The following is a 24,727-nucleotide window of genomic DNA, read 5'->3' as shown; positions in this document are numbered from 1 at the left end:
CCAGTCACAGGATTAAGTGTGGCTGCGTGGCTTCAGTATACAGAGAAAAGCTTTTGACTAGGAAACTTCAGTGACATTCGGGATCTTTCAGATCACCCTTGAACAAGTTCACAGGTCATAAAACACTTTCTAAGCTATTTCTTTTTTCTGTTTCTTCCTTTTCATTTCCTCCCATTAGGCTATGAAAGTGCAAGTGCTTCTAGTGCTTGTGAACCCTGCAAGAGCAATAAAAGCAAGCACTCTGAAGAGGTTGTTCATGCAAAGGTGTTCAGCAAAAGGAATCGTGAACAACTGGAAAAAATAATTAAATATAGTAGATCTACAGAAATGTCTTCAGGTATTCTTTCCTGAATGTCAGCAATTATTCTGTGAACTACTCTGCATAAAGGACCGCCATACTTAGTTACTAGTGTATTATTTAAAAGCAGTGTGTGTATAACAGAAAATACTGTGTATTTAGCATGTGGATTTTGCTTTTTAATTTCTAAGGATGCTGTAAACGTAAGTGTGTAAAAAGCTGGGTGCTGTTTGCTTTTGGGTGTTTTCTCTAGATGAGGTACTTAATCAAAATAATTCAGAAACAAACCTCTTACTGTAAAACAGACAAAACCCTAGCCAACCAGAAGCCTCAACCCTTTATTGGTGTTTATGTGAAAATATGTGGAATGTTAAATACACAACAGGTGAAACTGTTTAGTGTTTAAATCACATCCTGTACTGCATACACATTTTCTTTCTATTCATACTTAAAGGATATCTATCAAATATCGTTCAAATTCAGTCTTATAACATCACATAAACCCTTACATTTTTGCTCTCTGCACTGCTTTTCTTGCCTCTACATCATAAAATTATTCTTCTCTGTGTCTTGTTAGGTTCTGTCAGAATCCTTCATTTGAAATACTCAAAAATTTTAGTCATTGTAGCACAATGTACAGCTTTGTCAATGTAGCTGTGTCCACACTAAGAGCTGTTTATTGGCACACGTAATAAACTTTCACCAGTCAAGTTCCCACAATAAACAGCTTTGCTGTGGTTTGGATGACTGAGCAGCCCTCCCCTGCTGTTTTGTATAGACCCTGTCTTGATTTCTGGTGCGCGTTTTGTGTTTATCACTGTCTATCCCCACTTTCCTACAGCGCATGCTAGGAGAATTCTGCAGCAGTCTAACAGAAATGCATGCATTGAAGCGCCAGGTAATGCATTCACTGCTTAGCTTCAACAGTGTCCTGTTACTTTTTATTTTTTTAGCTTTTGTCCTATAACTCAGACTGTTTAGCAGATGTTCAAAATTAGTATTAATGCAGCACCTTCTCTACAAGAGAAGTGACTTGTAATTTGCATGAAAGGCAGCAATACAAACTACTTCGAATTATGATCGTGAAGAATGTGTTTATCATGTTCTTGGATAGCCAGTTATTAGGAGAAAATATGCAGGTAGATGCTACAACAAAAAACTAATTTCAATAAGCTTTTTTAATATATTTAAAAGTTACTGTATTTTATTCATGAGAGAGGAAAGTGATTTCTGGTGGTGTATTGAAGGTTGAAAAAATTGCTTCTGTTTAAAAAACACGGATAAATTATTTGCAAATAATCCCATACAGTAACATGCTGTATTGCTAATAACTTCTTTAACTTGAATACTAACATATATGCATCTGTTAAACTAAACTGAGTTTTCCAAATTTAACTTTTTTTTTCCATTCAACACTTGCCAAAAGATGTGTGTAATGGTTTAACTGTTGTCATGCAAGGATAATCCTGAACTTTCAAATGAATAGACAAATTAATAGGGAACATGTCTTCTCATAAAAATGTTAGAGGGATTAAGATAAAGAGGTTTCGTGTGAGCCTCAGAAGTGCTACTAGTCGTGTATGAGAACGAAGGATTTATGCTTGTCTGGGAGGTGTGGGCTTTCTTGAATTTGGCCTAGAGCCTTCTTAGTGTTTTTGTTTGTGTAAAAGCATGGACTACTTGCATTATGTAAACTTGAGACCTTTGATGATTTCATTTGAAATAGGTCAAAACTATTTACAGTGTTGAGTACCTGTTCTGAAAACATTGTGATGAGTGCAATCTTAATCATACTTCCTGAAGATGTTGTTAGAATTGTAAAGTAAGCTTTTGGATTTTATTTTGCATATGAAGTATTGCATAAAATATTATTTCTGAATGTTTAAATCTTGCCCTTCTGGAAATGGGCAGGCGTTAAGAAAGCACTTGTGTAATGGAACGTACCGTGATTGAGAGAAATTGTGTACCTGTAACTTGCGTAACTAATAGGCAGTTCTCTTTCAACCAGATGAGTGTCAAGGACTTGACAGCTTCTTTCTTTTTCCTGTAGAAACTGGTAGTGATCTTTCTATGTTTGAAGCTTTGCGAGACACAATTTATTCTGAAGTGGCAACTCTTATTTCTCAAAATGAGTCACGTCCCCACTTTCTTATTGAACTTTTCCACGAGCTTCAGCTGCTAAATACAGATTACCTAAGGCAAAGGGCTCTATATGCTTTGCAGGTATGCACAAAATTTTTCATCTCATGTGTGTATCAAGGACATCTTAGCCCTTTTTTACATATAGGTTATCTTTTTCAGGATATAGTGACCAGACATTTATCTGAGAAAAACGAAAAAGGGCAGTACACAAAATCACTGAGTTCTGCAACATGGATGGCATCAAATTCTGAACTCACTCCCAGTGAAAGCCTTGCTTCTACAGATGATGTAAGTTTTCTCAAGTTCAGAGACTGGTTTACTGTCACATTTTCCTGTTTTTTTGGTGTACATTCCTGTTTTTGTACTGAAATAGATGGTGACTGAATTTGTTTGAAATTAATATTGGCTACTACTGTAAAATATCCATGATCTTACATGGTCAAGGCAAATGCTGATCACAAAATTCCCCAAAATTTTTGCTTTTGTTTTATTTAAGGAATCACTGATGCCTCTGTGCAGTTTCTTAAATGTTTTATAGTTAAATATTTGAAACAAACATGGTAGAATCATTTGATGGATTTCTGTCCTGGAAGCAACATTGTTCCACAGTCAAGCAGTCCAGTGACAAATCTTGATACCACAGCATATGCCTGAAAAGAATTGCTGGCTTATTGATTAGTCTGTGAGAATGTGTTGCATTTCTGCTTTGTATTCAGTTGTCTGGTGTTTTTTTAGGAAAATTTTGTCAAGAACTTTTCTACAGAAGCATGTCAAGACTGTCAACAAAATGATGCAGACAATGGGAGTACTATGTCTACATCTTCAAATTTTGAACCCTTTGCAACTGATGACCTTGGTAAGAATGATGTGATTTAAAGTGCTATGTTCCTTCCTCCTTCACTCCCAAAATGCCTGCTGTTGTGTCTGCTTCTTCTTGGACTTTTAGTGTGTAATTGTGTTTTGTAAAACAACACTTGGAGAAATTAGCTGTTTCTGCAACACTTTGTGTGGGTCAAAATGTGTAACAGAATATTCTAATTCAACTACAGTTATATGTAGATTTCAAATCTTATGGCTTTGAATTATTTTTTATCATTGTTTTCTTGTCTATCAATTGAAAACATTTTATTTAGATTAAAAGATGTTTTTATTCTAAATATAGGCAACACAGTGATTCACTTAGATCAAGCTTTGGCTAGGATGAGGGAGTATGAGCGTGTGAAAATTGAAGCTGAAAGTACCCTTGACTCTGAGGGCTGCTCTAGTAATTTTCAGGGTGCTTCTGCTGCTAAATTAGAAGGTATGCACATATGTATGTATTTTGCTTAGTTGTAGAAAATAATTGCTGTATCAAGAATCTTTTAAATGGCTGAATTCCTCTTCATTTATATGGAAAACTTAGCAAAGTTTAAAGGATCTTTCCATACTTAGTAAATATTTATTTTTTAAAAAGAAAAATACATGTTTTTACAGTTGAGATTTTTTTAATAGTAATGTTGAGTGACTTAAATGTGCTTTTTTCTAACAAGGTCCAAGCACTAGTGAATGTCTTCCTGTGTCACAGTCAGGTGAAGCTTCTGCTGTTCCTTGTCCTCATATAGATACTCAGCAGCTTGACCGGCAGATTAAAGCAATTATGAAAGAGGTCATTCCTTTTCTGAAGGTAAGAACTCTCTTCAATAATGGGTAAATGAGGATAGGAAAATCACCTGTGTAGTTGCATAAAATAACTTTATTTATAATTGATAACTTGTATTTTTGCAGCAGCTGCAAATAAATATGTTAAGTTTCAGACCTTGCTGAGGATGAACTAAGAATAAAATACTCTAACAAAAATCTTGTGTGAAGTTAATCCGAGAAAGAAATGCTAAGGTTTCAAGATTACCTAGGAGCAATGAAGTTGAAATCAAGAAGAATAGATTTCTTTGTCTGGAGCTGATCACATCAAATAGAAATATTTGAGAATGTACTTCTGAAATATTTAAAAACAGCCAAGATAATTTTCCTTGAAAATGTTAGAGTGTTACTCGAGATGGTTCTGAAGAATAGCTTTTAGTTGTTGATTCTTGGCAATTGTTTTCTCATGTTCATAAATATCTTTGAAGTTGCTGAGAGATTGTAAATTTCAGTTAATGCAGTAGAGAAGTGTACTTCTTTAAAAAGTAGTAGTCACAGTTTGTTCAGTGCAAGGTTAAAGAGCAGAGCAGATTGAGTTGTAAGATGCTTATTCCGCCTCCCTGTATCCTTTTATAGTGCACACAGTATATAAGCTTTGGTTTGTTCTATAAGGTACTTGGTTGATACTAGGTTTGAAAGTGTGTATGTTGTTGGCCTGCCACAGTCTCAGTGCCTGAAGAATTGTGTTTTGTTTGCAATTTTAAGGAAGCTTACAACATCTTAACATAGAATTTAATACACTTGAGTGTTCAACCACAATATATGAAGATTCTTAGTTTGTCCAAATGTTAAACAGTGGCATGTACTAATGTATTGGAAAAGTGAGATGAAGCTGTGCATGTCATATGTGTCATGGCTAATCTGTCATTCATGAAGTAGGGGATCTGCCTTAACTGTACTCCAGTTAGTTTGTTTTGTGAGATGGTTTAGGACCTCTTTGTGGGATGCTGTGCTTTCAGTAGCTGGGGTTTGGTTTTGTTTTTAATAAGTTAATTTCAGTTTTTGAATTGATGGTGAATTTTTAAGTGGTAACGAAGTTCATTCTATGTTACTTGCTTAGGAACATATGGATGAAGTATGCTCTTCTCAGTTACTGACATCAGTAAGACGAATGGTCTTGACTCTTACACAACAAAACGATGAAAGTAAAGAGTTTGTGAAGTTCTTTCATAAACAGCTTGGCAGCATACTTCAGGTTAGTAGTTTTTCAGTGGTTTTTCAACAATATTGCAACTTCGATAATGAGTAACAGATAAACCAGCTGCCCTGAGGTTATATTCTGTATCTTCAGTACTATAAGCTTCTCCTTCAGCTTTGTTAGAGCAATGAGGTATTGTCTTCCTAAAATTAAAGCTTTACCACTCACAGAACTTCTTTTCCATCAGGGCCAGACAGTGAGGAGTGTATGTCCTGCCTATGGATGTGTTCAAGCAGAACTCTGATGATCTTCTTTATGGATATTTTGTCTAAATTCATGAAAATCAATAGGTTGCTATATAGTTTCCCTCTTTCCCTTCCCCCTTCCCCCCTCACAGAAAAAAAAAAGGCATAAAGTTTCGATTAGTAATGATAAGTTTTGAGTTATGTGAGTAGAAATACTATGTAAAATCTGTTCAAGACATTAAACCATGTTTTTTTTGAAGCATGAGCTATTTTATAACTAATTTTTAGTTACTAGGACTATGACAAATATTTGTTTTTTCGTGTTTGAAAGTGTTTTCAAAACTGAAGAATTATTTCTTTTCACAGGATTCACTGGCGAAATTTGCTGGTAGAAAACTAAAAGATTGTGGGGAGGATCTTCTTGTGGAGATCTCTGAAGTGTTATTTAATGAATTAGCCTTTTTTAAACTCATGCAAGACTTGGACAACAACAGTATTTCTGTAAAACAGAGATGTAAAAGAAAAATAGAAACTACTGAAGTGATACAGTCTTATGCTAAAGAGGTTTGTTTTTTTATTCCTCTTAAAATTAAGCTTTTATGAGTTTTCTAAATATCTGTATCTCCTAAACTACCTTGATTACCTGAGTTCACTTTTCCCCAGTGGAACAGGGAAAGGGAATTGGAAATGTAGAAGTCAAAAAATTCATGGGCTGAAATAAAGATAATTTAAATAGGTAAAACACAAGCCATGTGTGGAAGCAAACAAGAAATGGACTCACTGCTTCCCGTTGGCAGGCAGATGTTCAGCCAGCTCTGGAAAGCAGAGCTCTGTGTTAACGGTTACTTGAGAAAATAAATGCCATCACTCTGAGCATTCCCCACTTCCTCCTGCTTCCCCCAGCTGTCATTGCTGAGCACGATGCCATATGGTATGGGCTATCCCTTCGGTCAGCTGCATTCTCTCCCAGCTTCTTGTACACCTCCAGCCTAGGTGCCGATGACACAGTGTGAGAAGCAGAAAAAGCCTTAACGCTGTGTAGACACTACTCAGCACTAACTAAAAGATCCCTGTGCTATCAATGGTTTTCAGCACGGATCCAAAGCATAGCCTTGTATAATGGTGAACTCTAACTTTATCTTAGCTAAGTATTTTGCCATAGGGAGGGCCCATTACTCATATCTCCAGTTATGCCTATGTCTCTTTTTGCAGCTTACTTAGGCACTGTCTTTCCCTAAGCTGAGGAAGTATTGTGAAGTCTTGTTGGCTTATGTACCACTTTCTATATACTTGGAACAGAAAAGAATACATAAACTTTTCAGAAATGTTTGAGACTGGAGCACATATTGTGCTATAATACAATTTTGTTAGGTTTTGCACTGTTTACATTATTAAAGACACTGCATCACCGTGTTTAATTTTAGTACTGCAGCTTTTAGGAATGTAGATTTGGGGTTTTTTAGTTATGTGAACAGTTAATGTACTTAATTGAGTTAGATATCTACCTCAGTATTTCTTGTACAGTATAGCTGTGACTTTAGTCATAGCTGTCTTTACAGCTTTCTTTCAAAAATACAAATACCAAAGCAAACCCTTAATTAATTCTTACCTTCTGTAGACATCTTACTTTCTGTCTTAATCATTTATGCCCTTTGAATGATTTTAAGCATATCACGAGCTATTTTTCAAGATAGTTCAACTCAGATGTACCAGTAATATGGCTAGTATGAGTGAGGTTGTAGGGTGCAGTAAGAAGGACAAAGAAACCCTCTGTATACAGAAGGATTTGGTCATGACTTCCTAGTTTGTCTGAAGCTGCTCACTGGATCTTTATCACGTGAAAGAGAGTTAAGTACACTGCTTATGAGAAAGCATGGAGCCAATTTAGATCCACCAGTTCTTCTCTCCTGAAAGACAGAGAATTAGCATTGAAATCAATGTTTGCCTTGTTGATGTGTTAGCAGCAGCAGGTTCAGGTTTAACAGAGCCAGAGATAAGCCAGAACTGGTAGGTTCTGGTAACTTTGTTCAGAGCCACAGAACTATTTCTGTATTATCTTCTCATGGCTTTTAGCACTAGAACCCTAATGCAGACACATCTGGTCTTGCTTGATGTTCTGGCTGGCTTAAGTCTAATCACCTGGTTTTAGATTCTGTACTGAAAAACACAGCTCTCTGTCTTGTCCAGATCTGGTGTATCTGCTTCTGTATTTTAAGTATGAATCAATCACAGAGTGGAGAGTTAGCCTGTGTAAATGGAATTGTTTAAATAGAAAAGACTAGCGCAAATTTTTGTAACATTTTGCCACTCCAATAAAATTTTGAAGACATCTGTGTGAACATCTTCAGTAGTATAGAAGTCCCTGTGGCTTACTGCTGTTTCCAGTTCGTGGTAAATTTGGCATTTCAGCCAGGCTTTCGCAAAGCCCTGCTTTGGTTCAGTATTTCAAAGTTATTTCAGTTTAGAATTGAAGAGAGTTTGTGTTTTTTCTAGGCAAAAAAAGGTCTCCAGGTGGATATTTGTTCATCTGCTGAAGATGTCGATGAGGACAAAGTATGTTTATGTTTCTCAGCTGTCTTTATTCCTCAGATCATTTAGTCTTACTGTTTTCTGTCATAGAAATTCAGTATCTCTAAGCAGTCCATATCCTAGTGTTTATTAAGTGACTAAACATCATGGGGTTTATCTTTAGTTATTTTTAGTGAGTTAGTTCACCAAAGTAACAAAGTAAATTATAATTTTTAAATTTGAATTGATGGTCTAGGAAACAACTACTAAAAAGTTTGTCCTTAATCAGTGAGTCTTACTTATGTTATTACATACATTCATTAAACACGACTTGGCTATCAGTGCCTCTTGTTTTTATCCCTGTTTGTGCTGTGGAGCCATTACCAGTGTAAAGACTTTGTTGCAATTCTACCTTTTGAAACCTGCATTCTTATCAACACCAACAGTCCAGCAAAGTTTATGTTGAATGCTACAGCTGAAATGGAATAATTTGTGATACTTGCTGAACAGCTTTAGGGTATGATCTTTTAGTATTAATTATGAGTATTTTAAAGAAAACAGATGTATTCTGAAGGTGTTTGTGGAATTTAGTCTGGGCCCATTGCCTGTATTCTCAAATCAGAGCACTGAGAATGTTGTCTTTCACTGAAGAATTAAATAACAGTGACAGCTAACTATTTTAAGCAGTTAACATTTTCCTTTTTAATGGCATGAAATAAGTTTGTTCTGCTGGAATCTTCAGCTTTTTTCCAGCCAAGGGAGAGATATAGGTAATGTACTAAGTAGTGTAGAATGTTGAATGTCTTCCTAAATGAGCATGGGCATTTTAAGTGTCAGCATGTATGGACATAGAGCTTCTGTCACACTGCTTTAGAAGTAAAACTTGGAAGGTGTGTATCACTTGTTACAATTGCTGTAATGTGGAAAAGTCCTGTCAAGATTTAGAGCCAAACTCTAGGCTTTACTTAGAGTTCATAAAGGCTCAGCAGAATTTAAATTGCTCAGTATTTAACAAGTCATTCGGCAGAGAAACTGCCGAGTAGCTGTTGCTAAATAAATGAGATGCACTTAGGAATATTCCTGATGTTTAGTAGAGATCATTTAGGAGAAGCAGGGAAGTTGCTAGAAGGCACTATAACGCTCATGTGTCTTTCTTCCTCTTAATAAGGACAAATGTAATTTAAAGAAATGTCTGAACATTACATCATCTCTTATAGTAAGTTCCAATGGCCTGTTTCAGAGTAGCTTTGCAGTATTCAAGGCCTTAAGGACTACTTAGAAATGAATTTTTAGCCTGTGACTTTTTTCTGAGGGAAGAGAGCTTGAAACTTGATGCAGAAACCATAACCTAATCTTTAGGTAAACCAATTAAAATTACAGAGTATTCCTTGTTTTTCTAGGACAAGGATGAGACAGAAACGGTTAAACAAGTACAGGACTTGGAAATGTATGGTAGTAATGGAGTTCCTGAAAGTATTAGGTCTGATGTGTCTGATCAAGAAGAAGATGAAGAAAGTGATAGTGGTCCAGTGGCAATAAGTGAGTGATTATTTATCATTCAGTCCTTTCACTGTAGTTTTAACCAACTAATTTTACAACCTGATTTGAAATACTGCTGTTTAATGCCCTCTCTCACAGATTTTTCTAATGAGGTCTTTTCCAATGAAAGCTTCCTGGTTATGTATTTACTAGTACTGTGTAAAGGATTAAACATTTCAATTAGAGTAGCTTTTTCTCCTTGTAATCAATAGATACGTGAAAACATTTGTTGGTTTTTAAAGTTGCATATCTTGTCTCAGCTAAACTTGTGTTTTCTCAGACTTTAACTTGAATGATGTGAAAGGCTGCTGAAGTTTTGTGCATTTTTTAATTAAAATGGTGGTAGTTTTAATATGCTTCTATTTAAGTTTGCATATTTTTAATAAATTTTTTGCCCTGTTTGTTGTCCTACACCAACTACTAATCGCTTGTTTTCCCTTATATTTACATTCTTTATGTTAACTTGTTTAATAAACTGAGATATTTCACACCAGCACAATCATGTTTGTTCACAAGATAGTTTGTGGAGCATATAGATCTTTGAAAGTTAAATCATCACTGTATCTTAATTTCAGGTAGTTTTGAAGTAAGAATTGTAACTAATCATTGCAGTAAATTCCTAAAAGGGGTTTGGGTCTGGCAACCTGACTTTTACTCCTATCGAGCTCCATCAATATGCATATCCAACATGAGGGTTGTTTTATGTTGATTTGCATTCAGGTTTATCAAAAGCAGAAACTCAAGCTCTGACTAACTATGGTAGTGGGGAAGATGAGAATGAAGATGAAGAAATAGAATTTGAGGAGGGACCTGTTGATGTGCAGACATCACTACAAGCTGACATCCCAACAACTGAAAATGAGCAGGTATCACCAAAGCTGTCAATGTAGAATAAACCTTAGACAGTGCACAGCTTTTCAGTACTGACTTGTACCTAAGGTTTTTGTGTAGCACTGTTTTCATGCTAGCGAAAGCAGAAGAATAATGCAAGGAATTACATAGCAGCTACCAAAAAAAATCAGCATGCCCCACCTGACTTTATTATTGGTGTAACTGACACCAGAATGGATGGATGAACGTAGATGAAAGTAATGTGTAAATCTGCTACCAGAGAGAGAAAATGTTCAGTTGCAATAGAAAAGATGAACTTTCAAAAACATACTGTGTTTTAAACAGTTAACTGGTTCTCCCTGTGATTACATCAAGTTCTTACTGGGCTCTTCTGTCCAGAACCCATTACCCCTTGTGTTCTATGATGTCTTCGATTTTTCTCTTCTCTTTGTCATATAATAATTGTTACTAGAACAATGGTGAAGTGTTACTAGCTGCTATTGTCATTTCACTCTTAATTAGCTTAAAAGTCAAACAAAAAACATTTGGAAGTGTGTGACCTGGTTCTGGAGAGCTGTGAGTTCTATACAGTTCAATAAATAGATTGACTTCAGAGTCTTTTGAAACTTTGGTTTACTCCACTGCTATTAATATTAGGCAAGGATGTAACTGGAATATTTTACTTGAAAAGCTAGAACAGTAGATCTTTTCACAGAACCAAAGGCTTTACCTGGGAACTGTTAGAGTGAAAAGAAAATTAAATGTTCAGATAAAACATATGTCAGTGTTACTAGTTTATTGAAGTGTTGTTAACTAGCTGATGAGTGAAGAGTAGAACTTGCTGGCTTTATTTCAAACTAGTGAAAAAAACCCAAAAACTTAGAGCAAATGCATAGCATATTTCTAGTTAGCATGGAAGAGTGAATTAGTCAAAAAGCTACAGAGCCAGTTAGTAGAATTTGTTCTAATTAATTTTTACCTTCTTCAACAGACTTCAAATCAAGAAGTGAGCAAGACAAAAAGCAGTGAGATTTTGTTACAAGAACAAAAATGTGTTAATGTTAAAGGTAAGCTATGTATGCAGTAACAGACATCATCACTACTACAGGAATTTGCATGGTGGGAGAATGAATCTTGCTTGTAATATGTGTAATGAAAACGATGAGCAAATTTGCAACGGTTTCCTGGGCTGTTTTTTTTTTCTTGGAGCTGTATCAGTTGACTAGATAGATCTGTGTTGATACAGACACAGCAGAACTTCTGAAGGGGAAACCTGGAATAATATTAGCATTGTAGGTGTGGTTTAAGTGTTTGACAACAGCATGGATTTCAGCTGGTTGTTGCAGCCCTTGGCACACATCTATAGCAAAGTTCATTTACCTGTTAGAGTATTTCAGTGTTTAGATTTGTGTAGTTCCTGCTTTTTCTGCTACTAACACTTACTAGCAATTGAAATGACTCTATTTTTAAAGATTGTGAATAATGCCATGTTGTAATTGCTTAAGAGCTGTGAAGTCATTTCCTGTCAGACAAAAAGGATTTTTGAGTGGATTCTGCATTGTTACAAAAGTACAGCACAATGTTAAGGAAATCATGGTTCTCTATTATCTCTTTATAACTAGAATTAATATTTTCTAGTTCTAGAAGCTGGTTCTGAGTTTTGTTTGCTATGCCAAGTCAAAAATGTTGAAGTTGCATACGGGCTTCTGTTAATTGCTGATACTTAAGTGCGTAAAAGCACAAATAACTGCTGTCTTGTTTCAGTCAGCTTTATGTTAATCTGAGAAACTATAACTCCTTGCTCATTTATTGTTTTCGATCATAATTTCTGAAATAATAGTGTAGGATTTCTTTATGCTTAGAATCTTTTCCTATCTCTAGTCAGCTAAAATGTAGCTTTGTGATTTTAGGTGAACAAGATGTAGCTGCACCTGTGCCTCATTGTGTCAGTGTCCTGGAGACTGCACCGCCTTTAACAGTTGATACTCCAGAGTCTTTTATAACAGCATGTATGAAGATAGAAGAATCAAGCTCATCTTTACCAGTAAATGAAACTCAAGCAGTAGATGCAACACACGTAGGAAACAAATCTGCTGCGAGTTCTGACAGCTCCATGGCTGGCAGTCCTGATACGGATTCACCTGTGTTAGTGAATGAAGATGTGCGTATATTTCTGTTATACAGCCAAGAGAAATGAGAAAGGCTTTTTTTTGTGTTTCAGTGTTACTTCTAGTTTCCAGTCTGGTTCAGTTTTCATCTGCAGATCTAAGCATTGCTTCTTCACGTACTTTTTTTATAATAGTGTAAAATACAGTCTGGAGTTAAAACTTTTCTCAAACGTCACCATTTCTATTAACAGGAGGCTGGGTCTGGAAATGTAAGCCAGAAATCCGATGAAGATGACTTTGTGAAAGTGGAAGACTTGCCCCTTAAACTTGCAGTATATTCAGAGGTATTTTGTTACTGTTTGTGAGGTGGTTGTTTAGAAGAGCACACCCCCTGCATGTTTTAATTACCTAGATAGCAATAAGAATTATCCAGAAATTTGAGTTTTGCTTTATCTGTTACAAAGGCAGATTTAATGAAGAAAATGGCAGCGGAGGCTCAAAGCCACACTTTGTCTGATGAATTACTGGGTGGAGGTGGAGCTCAAGATCAAGAATTAGTAGGAGATGCCCAGACTTTGAAAGAACCTGGTAAAGATGATTTTCTAAATTTTCTACTTCTATTGGGAAAACACTCTAGAATGGTCTAGACTTTTAAACAGTCTTGTCACCACTGAAGTACGCGGTTACTGTGGTGCTGAAAGAACAACTTTTTTTGTGAGTATTACCCACTTGAAAATGATCTATTTCTATATGTTCTAATCAAAAGATGTCATGGACCTGTCTGAGGCAGGTCCAGAGGAGGGCCATAGAAGTGATCAGAGGGATGGAGCATTTCTTCTGTGAAGGAGGACTGTGAGAGATTGGAGGTTGTTCAGGTTGGAGAAGAGTCTTCAGGAAGACCCTATTCTCTCCTTTCAGTACTTAGAGGAGGCTTATAAGAAAAATGAAGACAGACTTTCTAAGCAGGGCCTGTTGCAAGAGGAAAAAGAGTAATGGTGTTAAACTAAAAGAGGAGAGAATTTGACTAGGTAGAAGGAAGCAATTTCTTAAAAATGAGGTGGTGAAATGCTCAGGTTGCTGGGGAAGTGGTAGAAGCCCCATCCCTGGAAGCATTCTAAATCAGGTTGGACCAGGCTCTTAGCAATCTGCTCTAGTTGAAGATGACTCTCCTTACTGCAGGGATATTGCACTGGACAACTTCTCAAGGTCACTTTCAACTCAAAGCATTCTATGATATGATGAGATTTTATCTTCCCTGGCCCTCCTATGGACTTCTATTATATTCTGTGTCAAATAAAATTGTAAAAATTAACATATGTAAAACAGATGTTAGAAAATAATGGTTTTGAAACTTAGTGCAATGGGGTAGTATTTTCATTTCCTGTTATACAAGCTTGGATTTAATAATACTGTAAATGTTAATTGCTTTTATCTGATTTAATAATGTACAATATAATTTGCTGAGACAGGTTTGTGTTTCTGTAATAGAGAAGCTCAAGACACTTCACACTAGTAAAATTTCTTCAGGGAAAAGTATTCGTATGAAGCATAACACAAGGCAGAAAAAAACTTCAAATGTATGTTATAGTAAAAAATGTGTCACTTCCATGGACCAATATTTATTTATCTACACACACTTAACGGTAGTGTAGATCAGGAAAACTTTTAATATAATGTTGATATTGTGACATAAGTTATGGTATTAAGGGGTTTTCTTTATTATGCTTGTAGTGGCATGCACAAACTGAATCTCTTGCTGGTAGTTGGGGCTAGCGTAACTAGTTCAGTTCCTGAAATGGTGTAAACTGATAACAGTGTCTTCAATGTACTGGTAGTGACAGCATAGTATTTTCCAGAATAGAGTGAAGGAAGGTGCCTCTTTCCTTCCATTTCATTCACTACCAATTACCATTCTACTTATCATAGCAGGTAACTACTGCTGCCTATACCTGTTGTGAGAACAACCTGGCTGAGAATACCATGCCCCACAAAAGCAGTAGCTAGCAACTAAACTATTCTTAACCTACATGAAGGATGGCTGTAGCTATTCAAGTAAGCCATGACTCAGAATGCCTGTGAAGAAAAAGATGAGAATGCTTCCAAGGAAATGTGGTCAAGAGCTGTATTTGATGCCTTGTAGATATTAGACAATGATGGGTGTACTCTCTTTTTCAGAAACCTTTGGAGCTCAAAATGCATGAGAATAACCTGAGGATGTCTGCATTTAGAAACTCTACATCTAAAAATGCAGATGGAAGATCAGCACTAATTACCCAGAATTCTGGATGTGTATAAAAATGTAAAATTTTTTACATGCTGCCTCTTAGGATAGGGATGCTAACTTCTGCCTGTGGCAGTTTGAACAGCTGAAACTGAATCCTCTTCTATTCAGTTTTGCTGCACTGTTCTTTTTCTGTCTTAGTCTTTTTTTATTGTGACTCGTTTAGTAATTTTAAATTTGTTTAAAATGGTAGCTTTAAATAAAGTTTGGACTTGTCTGTAAATTTTGTCTTGAAAAAAAATTTCCTCTGCTTTATAAAATGAAATACGGAGTTTGTTGGAACTAACACTCTAAGCTTTGGCATGTCTGTAGCAGCTTGTTACTTCACTTCAGAGAAATAAGGAGTACCACTAGTATTCCTGGGACTAGAAAATCCATTCACACTGTTTTTAGATCTACTAGAAATGAGATGTACACAGTACATACTTAACATGTTGCCTTTATAGCCTAAAGTGTAACACATTTATAAAGAAAAAGTTTCTGTTCAGGCCTGTGGAATTCATTTCTATTGGCACATTTATCTGAGGTGAAGTAAATACCTTGGGATGGTAGTAAACTGCAGAAACCATCTGGATTTTTTCTGCATTTCCTGTTTTGCGCTTAGAGTCTGCAAAGGTATAAACCTGTCTGAAAAAATATGTATCTTTTCACAGATAACAGTAAAAAAATGATACAATTTTAAGCATGTAGAATCCATTCTTAAAATATTTGACTTTGTGAAGAGTTTCCATGTAGGAAGGAATATAGAAAATTGCCATTAACATAAACATTACTACAGTTAAAATCAGTACTTAATGAAGTCTTGTGGCAAAGGCATAATTAGGATTGTAGAAAAGTAGATTGGGAAACCTGAACAAAAATTGGCTTCACTTTTTGGGAGATAAGTCATCAATTTGAGTTAGAAATAGCTTGGTTAGCATATCTGCTAAGAAGGACACTTTAAAAAAAGTTCCTATTTACTTTAAGTGTAATGCTTTTATCAAAGTAGTTAAAGCCACAGTGCTCCTTCAGGGTTATCTTCCCTCTCAGGTTAGTGTAATATGGCTACAAGCTGTGGGTGACAGTCTAGGAAAAGGGAAGCTTAAAGATGCTTGAATAAAATGAGAGCGTGATGCCTATGTGAATTGTATTTTGATTGGAGTGTCTACAGGTATTAAGAATTTTGAAATGACAAATTACAATCACGTTCCTCATGTCCAAAAACAAAAGGCTTGAAGACTGTTTAGTTACTCTGCGGGCTTTCAAGTCAGTGATACGGTATGCAGAAAACCCTACAATTTTGAGGACCTACCAAAAGCATTGTGACAAAGTCAAGCCCATAGAAATGAACCAAAGCTTTTAATCGCTAACTTGGCACAAGTTTTAAAAGAGGACATTTTCTTAAAGAAGATGATTTGTACATCTCAGATAAAGCTGAAGGGTAGGGTAAGTCATTAAACTGAGCTCAAGAAATTCCTGAATTCTAGCCCTTGCAGGGTGGCTGTGAATAGTGCCCTGAAATGGTACTTCTTTTGGTCATGCTTTCTCTCTCTCTGTTCTTTACAGAATGGCTGAGATTGTCAGGGACCTGAGGTGGTCATCTTGTCCAACACCCCTGCTCAAGCTGAGCCTGAGAGCTGGTTATCCAAGACTGGCCAGGTAGCTTTAGAATACCCCCATGGTAGATGACTAACTTCTCTGGGCAACCTGTTCCGGGTGTCAGTCACCCTTACAGTATAAGTGTTTCCTAGCATTAAGGGAACCTCCTGCGTTTTGTTTTCTGCCCTTCTAGTCTCATTGGCCATTACTCTAGTAGAATTGCTGCAAGAGTTAAGCTCTCTTACTCTGTTGCCAGTCCAGTATCCACTGTACAAGTTCATCACTGCAGAGACACTTCTGTGGAGCAATGAGTACAAAAAACTTGGATGGTTATTTTTAAGATCAAAGTGAAGAGGACAGAGCTGTTTTTCCTCTGCAGCTGAAACAATTCAGTGCTAGCTTTGTCCTCAGATGGACATTGCTGTATAACATCTGTCTGTTACTGCTGTGAGGTGAACACACTGGTGTGGAGTGAAATCAAATTATGTTGGGTTTTTTACTCATTTAAAGGAGCAGTGGGGGAAGACAGAGCTCTAAAATTACTTTCAAAGTAATTAAAAAAAAAAAACCACACAGGATTGGATAGAAATACAGAATATATTCAGGGATTAAATGGAAGGTGCTACTGCTAACTACAAACTACCATGCAAAGCAGTGCAGAAGCATATGAAATACACACAGAATCCCATCAAGCCCAAACATTCTCCAAACAGACCAAAAACCCAGAACCGTTTTTCTTCTCCCATGTGGAGTTCTCCATAAGACCTAGTGCTCTTTCTTCCCCGGTCCTTTGGTAGGCTAGCTCTAGCCGCCAGGTCTGAATTGTGTCGCCTTCAGTCAGGCCAAACAGGCCTATGATATCCCCACATTGTTAACAGACAGGAGAGCGGAGAGAACAAAGAGAATGAACTGGCTTTGCTGTCAGCCTAAATAAAGTAAGATAATTATGGGAGTGAAATACCTAAGGGTTACAAATTCCTGACTACTCCTGGCCATTCTGGACCATGTCTTGGATGTCTGTACTCCATGGTCCTTAAACACATAAGGCTCAACCTAGGACAGGCTTTGACTAACTTCCACCACTGGAAGCATCTGCAACTTCTAGGAGAAGGGTGAAATAATTATTTTCTTAAAATAAATTACAGTATTACTTCTGAAACTTGATTTTAATCAGATCCCCATTTTATCTCAAAGCAGTTTGTGATCCAAAACAAGTGAATGATTCAGCTTTGTGAGTGCTGCAAGACAACAGAAAACCCATAACAACTTTGGGTTACTTTTGCTATAATACAGTGTTTTGAACTGTAGTTACCAGCTACAAGATTACTACCTTGCTTCATAGCAAGGAATTCAAACAAAACTTAACTCTTTAAGTTTTGAGTGACATTTGTTAAACCATTAGCCTAACTGGTTTATTTCAGAAGGCTTTGCTCCTTCTATGCAGTTTAACATCTTGCAGTAGTATTTATTCAAAGACTGACTGGAACATTTCTTGCCCTACTTTTATGTAAGCTTCTCTCTCCTCATTCGTCATTAGAGAGACAAGGTCTGGATTTTCACAGACTTCACCATATGAATGAGGCTGACCACCTACCATTAAAATAGGACTCAGCATTTCCTGTTCCTTCTCTTGGTCACAGTTGCTGCCTGCTGTTTTCATTCCTGCTCTTGAATGCTTGGCCTCTTCTTCAGACTCACTATCACTGTCTGGTTCAGGTACTTTGCTTTTGACAACAGGAGCCTGGTCTGTGCTTGATGATGATGACTTGAATTCATGCATCAGAAGAGTCTTGATGATTTCATTGCCAGTAAGAGTTTCTTTAACACTTTCTTCAGAAGCCTTTACTCCTACTACACAATACTGAGTGTTAGAGGTAGCAATAGTTTACAGTTACCACAGGCATTAATGTTTTGGGTTTTTTTCTACTCTAGGGTTTTTTTTTACCTACTCTTCAGAATCTATTCTCTTGAAAGTGTAGACATTTCCAAGATCTTTCAACTTCAGAAGATTACTGCATGGTTAGAACCAAAACCTTCAGGAGATGGTACCTGACCTCTACCTTTAGGAATACTACCTCCATCAGTCTGAGAGCTATGTTTTTAGAAGCTAAGATCTGATAGCCACTAGTGCAAAATTGAAACATTACTCCATATTCTAAACCAAACCTCAATAGTAAAGATAAATGCAGTAAAGCTGCTGAATTTAACTCACCAATGCTACTGTTACTGGCTGTTGTTGCTCCTTCTATGGTGCTCTGTGACATCCAGACAGGTTGTTCTTTGGTTGCTTTCTCTTTTCTCCTCTTCTTGGGCTCGGAGTCTTGGATATCAATAACGAAGTTTTGAGTGTACATATTGCCAGAAGAGGAACTTCTGTTGGCCAATTTTTCAAGTTGGCTGCAAGATTCTAGCATGCTTGACTCCACCTGATCAAAGCTGAAGTCACCCATTTTGGGCAGGTTAAATTCAGGGAAAACTCCCTCCTTGTTCCTTTAAAAATACCACCCACATGCAAGAAAACTAACCAACGATCAAAACCAGACACTGAAACCCCCAAAAGAGGAACAAACCAAAGCCCACATGGATAGGGAAGTGTTACATTCTCACAGAAAGGGCTACGAGTAAAAGCCAAAGTACTCTGGAAAATTACTTCAAACATAAGGTAGCAAAAAAAGCCCAAACTTAACACAGATGCACAATGATAACTTAGAATGCCTTGGCTACTCCAGGCTACATTAAACATCTGACAGTACTAAACACAGCAGAAGGGAGTAGAAGGTAGTCTGAAAATTCAGTATTTCAGAAGTTTTACAACGGGAAAGGTATGAGAGGGTTTGGATTAATTAGTAGAAGCTCTAGGATTATTTTCATACCTCTGTGTTAATTCTGGTATCTCTGCAGGCTGAGGTTCCAGCAAGTCATATGTCAGAATAGTGTCTTCAATCTCCCGCAGCAGCACAAAGATGGGTTCCATCTGCTCATTGAATTTTGCTAGCAAGGTTCGAGCATCGCGCTTGGGAAGCGCCGAGGCATCTTCTTCTACTTCAGCGTTGCAGTAGGTGCAGCGGAAAGTCTCTGCAACATCACCCAGATAGGAAATTCTCATGTTCATAGGACACAAGACATCAGTATATTGTGAAGGAGTCCACAGGCTGGACAACCACCAAGATATTCTGACTTGATTTGTTCACGTTGACTAGGGAAATGCAAACTAAAGGCAAGCTTCATTTTGTTTGTTTTTATTGAGAAGGACTGATGATATTCACACAATTGCTATGCAAGACAGAAATGTCTCTATCAGAGGAAAAAGTTAAGTTGGCTAGACATAGAACCATCTAGGTTGGAAGAGATCTTTGAGATCATGGAAGTCCAACCTCTCAAGCTCACAATCCCACCAATACTGGTAAGTGCCACCTTTTTAAATGCTTCCAGGGATACAGAAAGTATCATCAGATGGTCCACAAGCTTGATTTTTTTCTTCTGTTCATAATGTAGGGGGGGAAAAGGCATTTGAAAGTCTAAGTGGCGTCTGGTTTTAGTTGTTCAGAGTTCTAAAGTTCAAAACATTGAGTCAAGGCATATGCTAAAAACCTGTGTTTATCTCTTAAAGCAAAAAAGTGAAACCATATTCTGTACGCATACACCACCACCTTTAATGAGTGCTTTTCACTACCATGACAAAGGGGTGATCTGGCAGTACACAAACATCACCTTTACATGTCAAGTTAGTCATTTAAAGTTTACCATCCCTGGCTCTGGGTGTCTTTTCTAGGTACCATCATCCTGATGTTAACACAACAGCTGTGCTTAGAGTAATATATTGTGATACGAGGCCACACTGACTAGTTCTGAAAGAGCACTCTCTAGGTAGTCATTTTGATTTTGGAGAATGCCACTTCTGCGGTGGGTTTATGCTCCCAGAAGAGCCTCAACATCCCCGTTTCCAGCATAGGTATGGTGCTGAGCTGAGTATGCTCATCACAGTAGATGACTGCAAACAGTTTTATCTATCTTCTCCAACTCTTCCATCAGGAGAGCTGACAACAAATGCATTAACTAACAGATCAAAATTAAGCCAATACTGCATTTTCACTCCATATGAAAGGAAGTGGGATTCATAAGAATTGAGTGAGTCAAACCTTGAACGAAGTTAAGTGTCTTGTTCATAGCAAAGCTGAAGCCTGAAATCCAATTCCCAGCACCATCTTGTGCATTCAGAATTCTTCCTCTTGCTTCTCATGTTATACTAAGACAGCTTTTTCTCTTAGTTTCACCTCTCAGCTTCTGTCCCAGGCCCTTTTCCACCCATGAACAAGAAAGATATTCTGGCAAACACGCCTAAGATAAACATCCTAAGAACAAACAAGCATCATACCTGTAAACACATCAAAGAGCTGATTGACTTCCAGGTCTGTGTAAGTGCTGGAGCATGATGGACATTTAAAAGAGGACCTGGTGGTTGAATCCCGCTCATCTGCTTCTATTTTCCGGCGCATATGATCCAGTTTGTATTTTACCACGTCCACCAGCACTTTGTAGTTGATGTAGTAATAATTGTGCCTCGTGCTCTTCCCGTTGGGCCCTGTTTCAACTCGCATACGCAGCTTCACGAGCTTGTCTGCCTTGAGCGTGTTGAGGATGGTGCGCAGCTGCTTATGTTCATACTTGAGCAACTGCAGCAAGTCATCCTCCTTCACACAGCGGTAGCGGATCAGCACATCAAAGGCCAGGCAGAACTCTACTCCATAGAAACCACGCACGATGTATTTGGCCAGGTGCTGTAGGGCTGCTGGAACCTCTGTTGTAACACTTTTTTCTTCCATTAGGGGCTGAAGCACTGTCAGAAGGGGAAGTGCTGTTCAGCAAATGGGAGGAAGGTGAGCTGTAGTGAACCTTTCTTAGTGCTCACAGGAGCATACAGAGCACTTGCGGTGCTGCACTTCTGCTAGAGTTGTCACTGAATAGATTCATGCAAAATACTTAACCTGCACCTGGGGATGGGAAGGTATCAATAGATATCAAAGATTACCTCATCTTGATAGTATAGCAATTACAGCTGAAATATTCATGTCCTCTTGTGTAAAAACTAACAGAAGACATCTAGGAAAACAGGTTACAGAAAGTGTGTAATAACCCTCCTCACAGAAGACAGCACAGTTAACTGTTTTCATCCCCAGCTAGCCAGGTAAGATGTGAACACTGTATGCCTTCAAAATAAAGCTTAGGACAAGCTGGGCGACAAATCCCTAGCTTAGGTTGTAACAATATGGAAATAGATGTTGCTGTATCTCCTTTTGTGGCAAAGCTACAAGAGAGATTTGAGCACACTTCAGCTTGTTTTATGTGATTTCTTTTGTTGGATGCCATGGTCAAAGACAGGCCTAACAAAGCTGGGGCACAAGATGCTCCATCTATTCTGGCACTGTCCTCAGTCAGCACAGGGTGTTTCAGGCTGTGTCTGCTTGTTCCACTACACTAAAACATCAGGGAGCATTTGTAACAGTATTTTTCTCCTTAAATGCTCTTCTCCTTTGTAGATGTAGGACTTCCGTCAATAACCAATTCCTAATTCCATTAACTAGAGCATGACTAGTTTTAATCAATCCACCTGCCCTGTTTCTTATTTGTAAAGAATGGAAGGAGAAGAAGGAAAAATGGAGGGATGCTTGAATAAAACTATTTCCCAGTTCTCTTGTCTGAGGCATGTCAAAACCCTATTGTAATACGTAATATGCACCCTCTAGACAGACTGAGTTGCAAAGAACTATGCAGCATGCTGCCAAATAGTGCAGGTGCAGCCACAGGATCAGAAGGTGGGCAGGTAGTGGGATAGTATGGAGCATTGCCAGCACTGCCACCCACTGCTGAGGGCACCCTGGTCAAGCCTGGGTGATTGCTTATTGCTACATAGAGCTTCCAAGTGACCTTCAGCAGAAATCCTAGTTAAATGAACAAAGCCTATTTGCAGTAGCCTGGCAGTTGAGCTGTAATTAAATCTGCAGCTCATAGAGGAAGCATTGCCTTTTGGTCAGGCTAAGCCAGATGTAAACCTACTGCTCTGAGGCTGGGAACCCTGAAGGCAGTAGCACCACACTGACCTAAATTTCCCACAGGAAGAGCGAGGAAACACCAGAACAGGCTGCCCAGGGAGGAGATGAAGTCTCTGTACTTCCACTGGACAAAAGCCAGAGCAGCCTGATCTTGCTTTGAGATGAGTTGTGCCATGAGCAGGGTTGGGCTAGAGAGCCTTCAGAGGTCCTGTCTAACCTAAATTCTTCTGCTCTGTTCCAAGAGAGTGAAGTTTTACTACAGTAAGGAGGGAAGCTTTAGAGAATGCAAGTCAGCTTATTGACAGTCCTCAGAGTATAAGAAGTGCAATTCTATGCTTTTTCACAAAGACAGCGAGGAAGGAGCAATTTAATTTTTATTATACTTGGACCCTTTCACTTCTCCTTTGCCCTTGTCCTCAATACAGAGTTAAGTACTGTGCATCCAACAGCCACATATTAGCTGGACTGTGTAACTCATGCCCCAGTTGGACAATGCTTACTTCTGCAGACAGGAAAGCACAGGCCCTTTGTCGTGTTTTCAGCCAGGTCTCCCAGAAGTTAAACCCTGACCTTGCTCCCAGCCAAGCCCTAGCAAGGGTATGACACACCATCTGTGTGTATGGGTGCAGGTGTGCCTGTGGTGCATCTAATCAAGAGTCTGAAACTCCACCTGCTGAAAGGAGAAGGAAAGTTCAATAAAATCTTCTTTACTGTACCTCTTTCCTTGGTGGATGAGCTACCTCAAGTATCCAAGTGCATTTGCTGACAGATAAAACCAAATGCCCTCCTGTTGGCTAACAAGTTATTGAGCAAAGGGGCCATCCTTGAGCCACTTGACCATGCTTGCACTCCAGCTGCACTCAGCAGAGAGTTTTCCTTTCTGCACCCACAGCAAGGGCTCTTAGCACTTAGAGCTGAGTAGGCTTTCCTTTGATGTTTAAGAACAGGGTACGTGGAGGAGAATAGCCAAGAAGCTGCAAACAGCATAGAAGCTACCAGTGTGTAGTTTTTAGTAGGTTTCTACAGAGGTGCCACCAGCCAGTTGGATTGTGGCACTTAACGAAAGAACAAAACCACTTCTGCATCTGGTCTTTGGCTAACAGAGGCAGAATTCTAACACTTAAAGGACTTGGAGAAGGTTTCATGACTTTTTTCTTACCCTAAGTCAAATACAGAACAAAAGTAATTTCATAGAGACTGTGATTAGTAGATAACATCATTAAGGAAGAAGTAGAACCTGAACTGTAAGCTTGAAGTGTATTGACCTATCAGTTCTCTAGAAGACTCCTTATCCCAGACTTGCATCTCTAAAGCAAGCAATACTTTGAAGTGTTAGGAAGTCTAGACTGCACCAAAGTGCTTTCAAGCACCTTAATGTTAAAAAGTGCTTCAGGTCCAGAGTCTTACAACCTTGTAAACTATTCAGGGAAAATGAAAAACCCACCAAACCCAAACAACCCCACCAACAAAACCCTCACTCCACCCACTCAACAGAACCTCAGCCACCATACTTAAACACATGTTGTAAGTATCATGAATATATCCCAGTGAAAAGTGTTTTTGAAGACCAAATCCACAGAGCTCACTGTCCATTTGCAGTGGAAATTCAGAGACACAAACTCATGGTTGAATATAAAAAGTAAAAGCTTGCAGAAATGGATGAATTTTCCCATAATAAAGAACATTCATGGGAAATACAAACACCTTAAGAAGTCTTCCTATAAGCTGCAAAAGAACCTGAGCTGTATATATAGCAAAAACCAATATAAAAATCAAAATGGGGGGGAGCTTTCTTTATAGTGCTTTGGTATATTTGAGGGAATATTTTCCCAGAGTATTTTGAAAAACTTCTCTAGGTTCTAGTCACCAAATCTGAAATCTGGCAGTTCAGGAAAACTGATTTCTGAAAGCTATTGTCCAGTTCTCAGGCAGCAGCTCTCCTTTCAGAGGAGCTTGACACCACCCATACTAAGCAAAGAAGGAAGAAGAGGATCAGTTTCATACAGAGAGGGACTTTAAACAGGAATTGGCTCCACAGCAGAGATGCTGTCAACACAAACACGGCAGGTATTTGGCTATTCAGGTAAATATTTTCATTCTTTTCTCTCCCCAGCTGCTTAGATTGATTATTTTAAAGATTATTCAGTAACTTTGATGCCTGCTTATAATTAACATAGAGTTATTTTATTCTTCACTGAGGAGACAGAAATACAGTGTCTTGGTTTTCCCATAAGCAGAACTACCTTTAGCATATTCTTTTTGCTTTGATAAACATATGAAGAGTTGCTTATAGTGCTGGTAGGCAACTATCAAAAGCCTTTCAAGTTAATAG

The 24,727-nt window shown here is 38.0% G+C and overlaps 2 protein-coding genes across 16 annotated transcripts in view; one reads left to right on the top strand and one right to left on the bottom strand.

Annotated features, from left to right (window-relative positions):
- PCM1 (pericentriolar material 1) overlaps nucleotides 1-15,449 on the top strand; it is a 40,155-nt gene extending 24,706 nt beyond the window's left edge. For 7 of the 15 annotated variants that reach the window (XM_064149040.1, XM_064149038.1, XM_064149034.1 and 4 more), the window contains 17 exons: nucleotides 179-337; nucleotides 1,140-1,196; nucleotides 2,349-2,521; nucleotides 2,600-2,728; nucleotides 3,176-3,296; nucleotides 3,603-3,740; nucleotides 3,970-4,103; nucleotides 5,178-5,312; nucleotides 5,867-6,064; nucleotides 7,994-8,053; nucleotides 9,409-9,547; nucleotides 10,268-10,413; nucleotides 11,370-11,445; nucleotides 12,289-12,539; nucleotides 12,738-12,830; nucleotides 12,951-13,074; nucleotides 14,662-14,778. In XM_064149040.1, coding sequence (XP_064005110.1) covers nucleotides 179-337; nucleotides 1,140-1,196; nucleotides 2,349-2,521; nucleotides 2,600-2,728; nucleotides 3,176-3,296; nucleotides 3,603-3,740; nucleotides 3,970-4,103; nucleotides 5,178-5,312; nucleotides 5,867-6,064; nucleotides 7,994-8,053; nucleotides 9,409-9,547; nucleotides 10,268-10,413; nucleotides 11,370-11,445; nucleotides 12,289-12,539; nucleotides 12,738-12,830; nucleotides 12,951-13,074; nucleotides 14,662-14,687 — 2,159 coding nt within the window. In that variant the 3' untranslated portion in view covers nucleotides 14,688-14,778. Of the gene's footprint in view, nucleotides 1-178; nucleotides 338-1,139; nucleotides 1,197-2,348; nucleotides 2,522-2,599; nucleotides 2,729-3,175; nucleotides 3,297-3,602; nucleotides 3,741-3,969; nucleotides 4,104-5,177; nucleotides 5,313-5,866; nucleotides 6,065-7,993; nucleotides 8,054-9,408; nucleotides 9,548-10,267; nucleotides 10,414-11,369; nucleotides 11,446-12,288; nucleotides 12,540-12,737; nucleotides 12,831-12,950; nucleotides 13,075-14,661 lie in introns of all 15 variants that reach the window. The other 8 variants (XM_064149047.1, XM_064149036.1, XM_064149048.1 and 5 more) reach the window with 5 other exon arrangements.
- Nucleotides 15,450-16,923: 1,474 nt separating this feature from the next.
- LOC135178270 (general transcription factor IIE subunit 1-like) lies at nucleotides 16,924-21,332 on the bottom strand. The gene is made up of 4 exons (XM_064149049.1): nucleotides 20,721-21,332; nucleotides 19,219-19,420; nucleotides 18,558-18,781; nucleotides 16,924-18,193 (listed from the first exon to the last, which is right to left on the bottom strand). Exons 1-4 carry the CDS (start codon nucleotides 21,166-21,168, stop codon nucleotides 17,811-17,813), a joined length of 1,257 nt encoding a protein of 418 aa, XP_064005119.1. The 5' UTR covers nucleotides 21,169-21,332; the 3' UTR covers nucleotides 16,924-17,810.
- Nucleotides 21,333-24,727: the final 3,395 nt, after the last annotated feature.

The sequence above is a fragment of the Pogoniulus pusillus genome, chromosome 9 (assembly GCF_015220805.1).
Source record: "Pogoniulus pusillus isolate bPogPus1 chromosome 9, bPogPus1.pri, whole genome shotgun sequence".
NCBI classification, from domain to species: domain Eukaryota; kingdom Metazoa; phylum Chordata; class Aves; order Piciformes; family Lybiidae; genus Pogoniulus; species Pogoniulus pusillus.
Note: the sequence above shows the minus strand (reverse complement) of the source record. Positions and strands in the feature narration are given on the sequence as shown.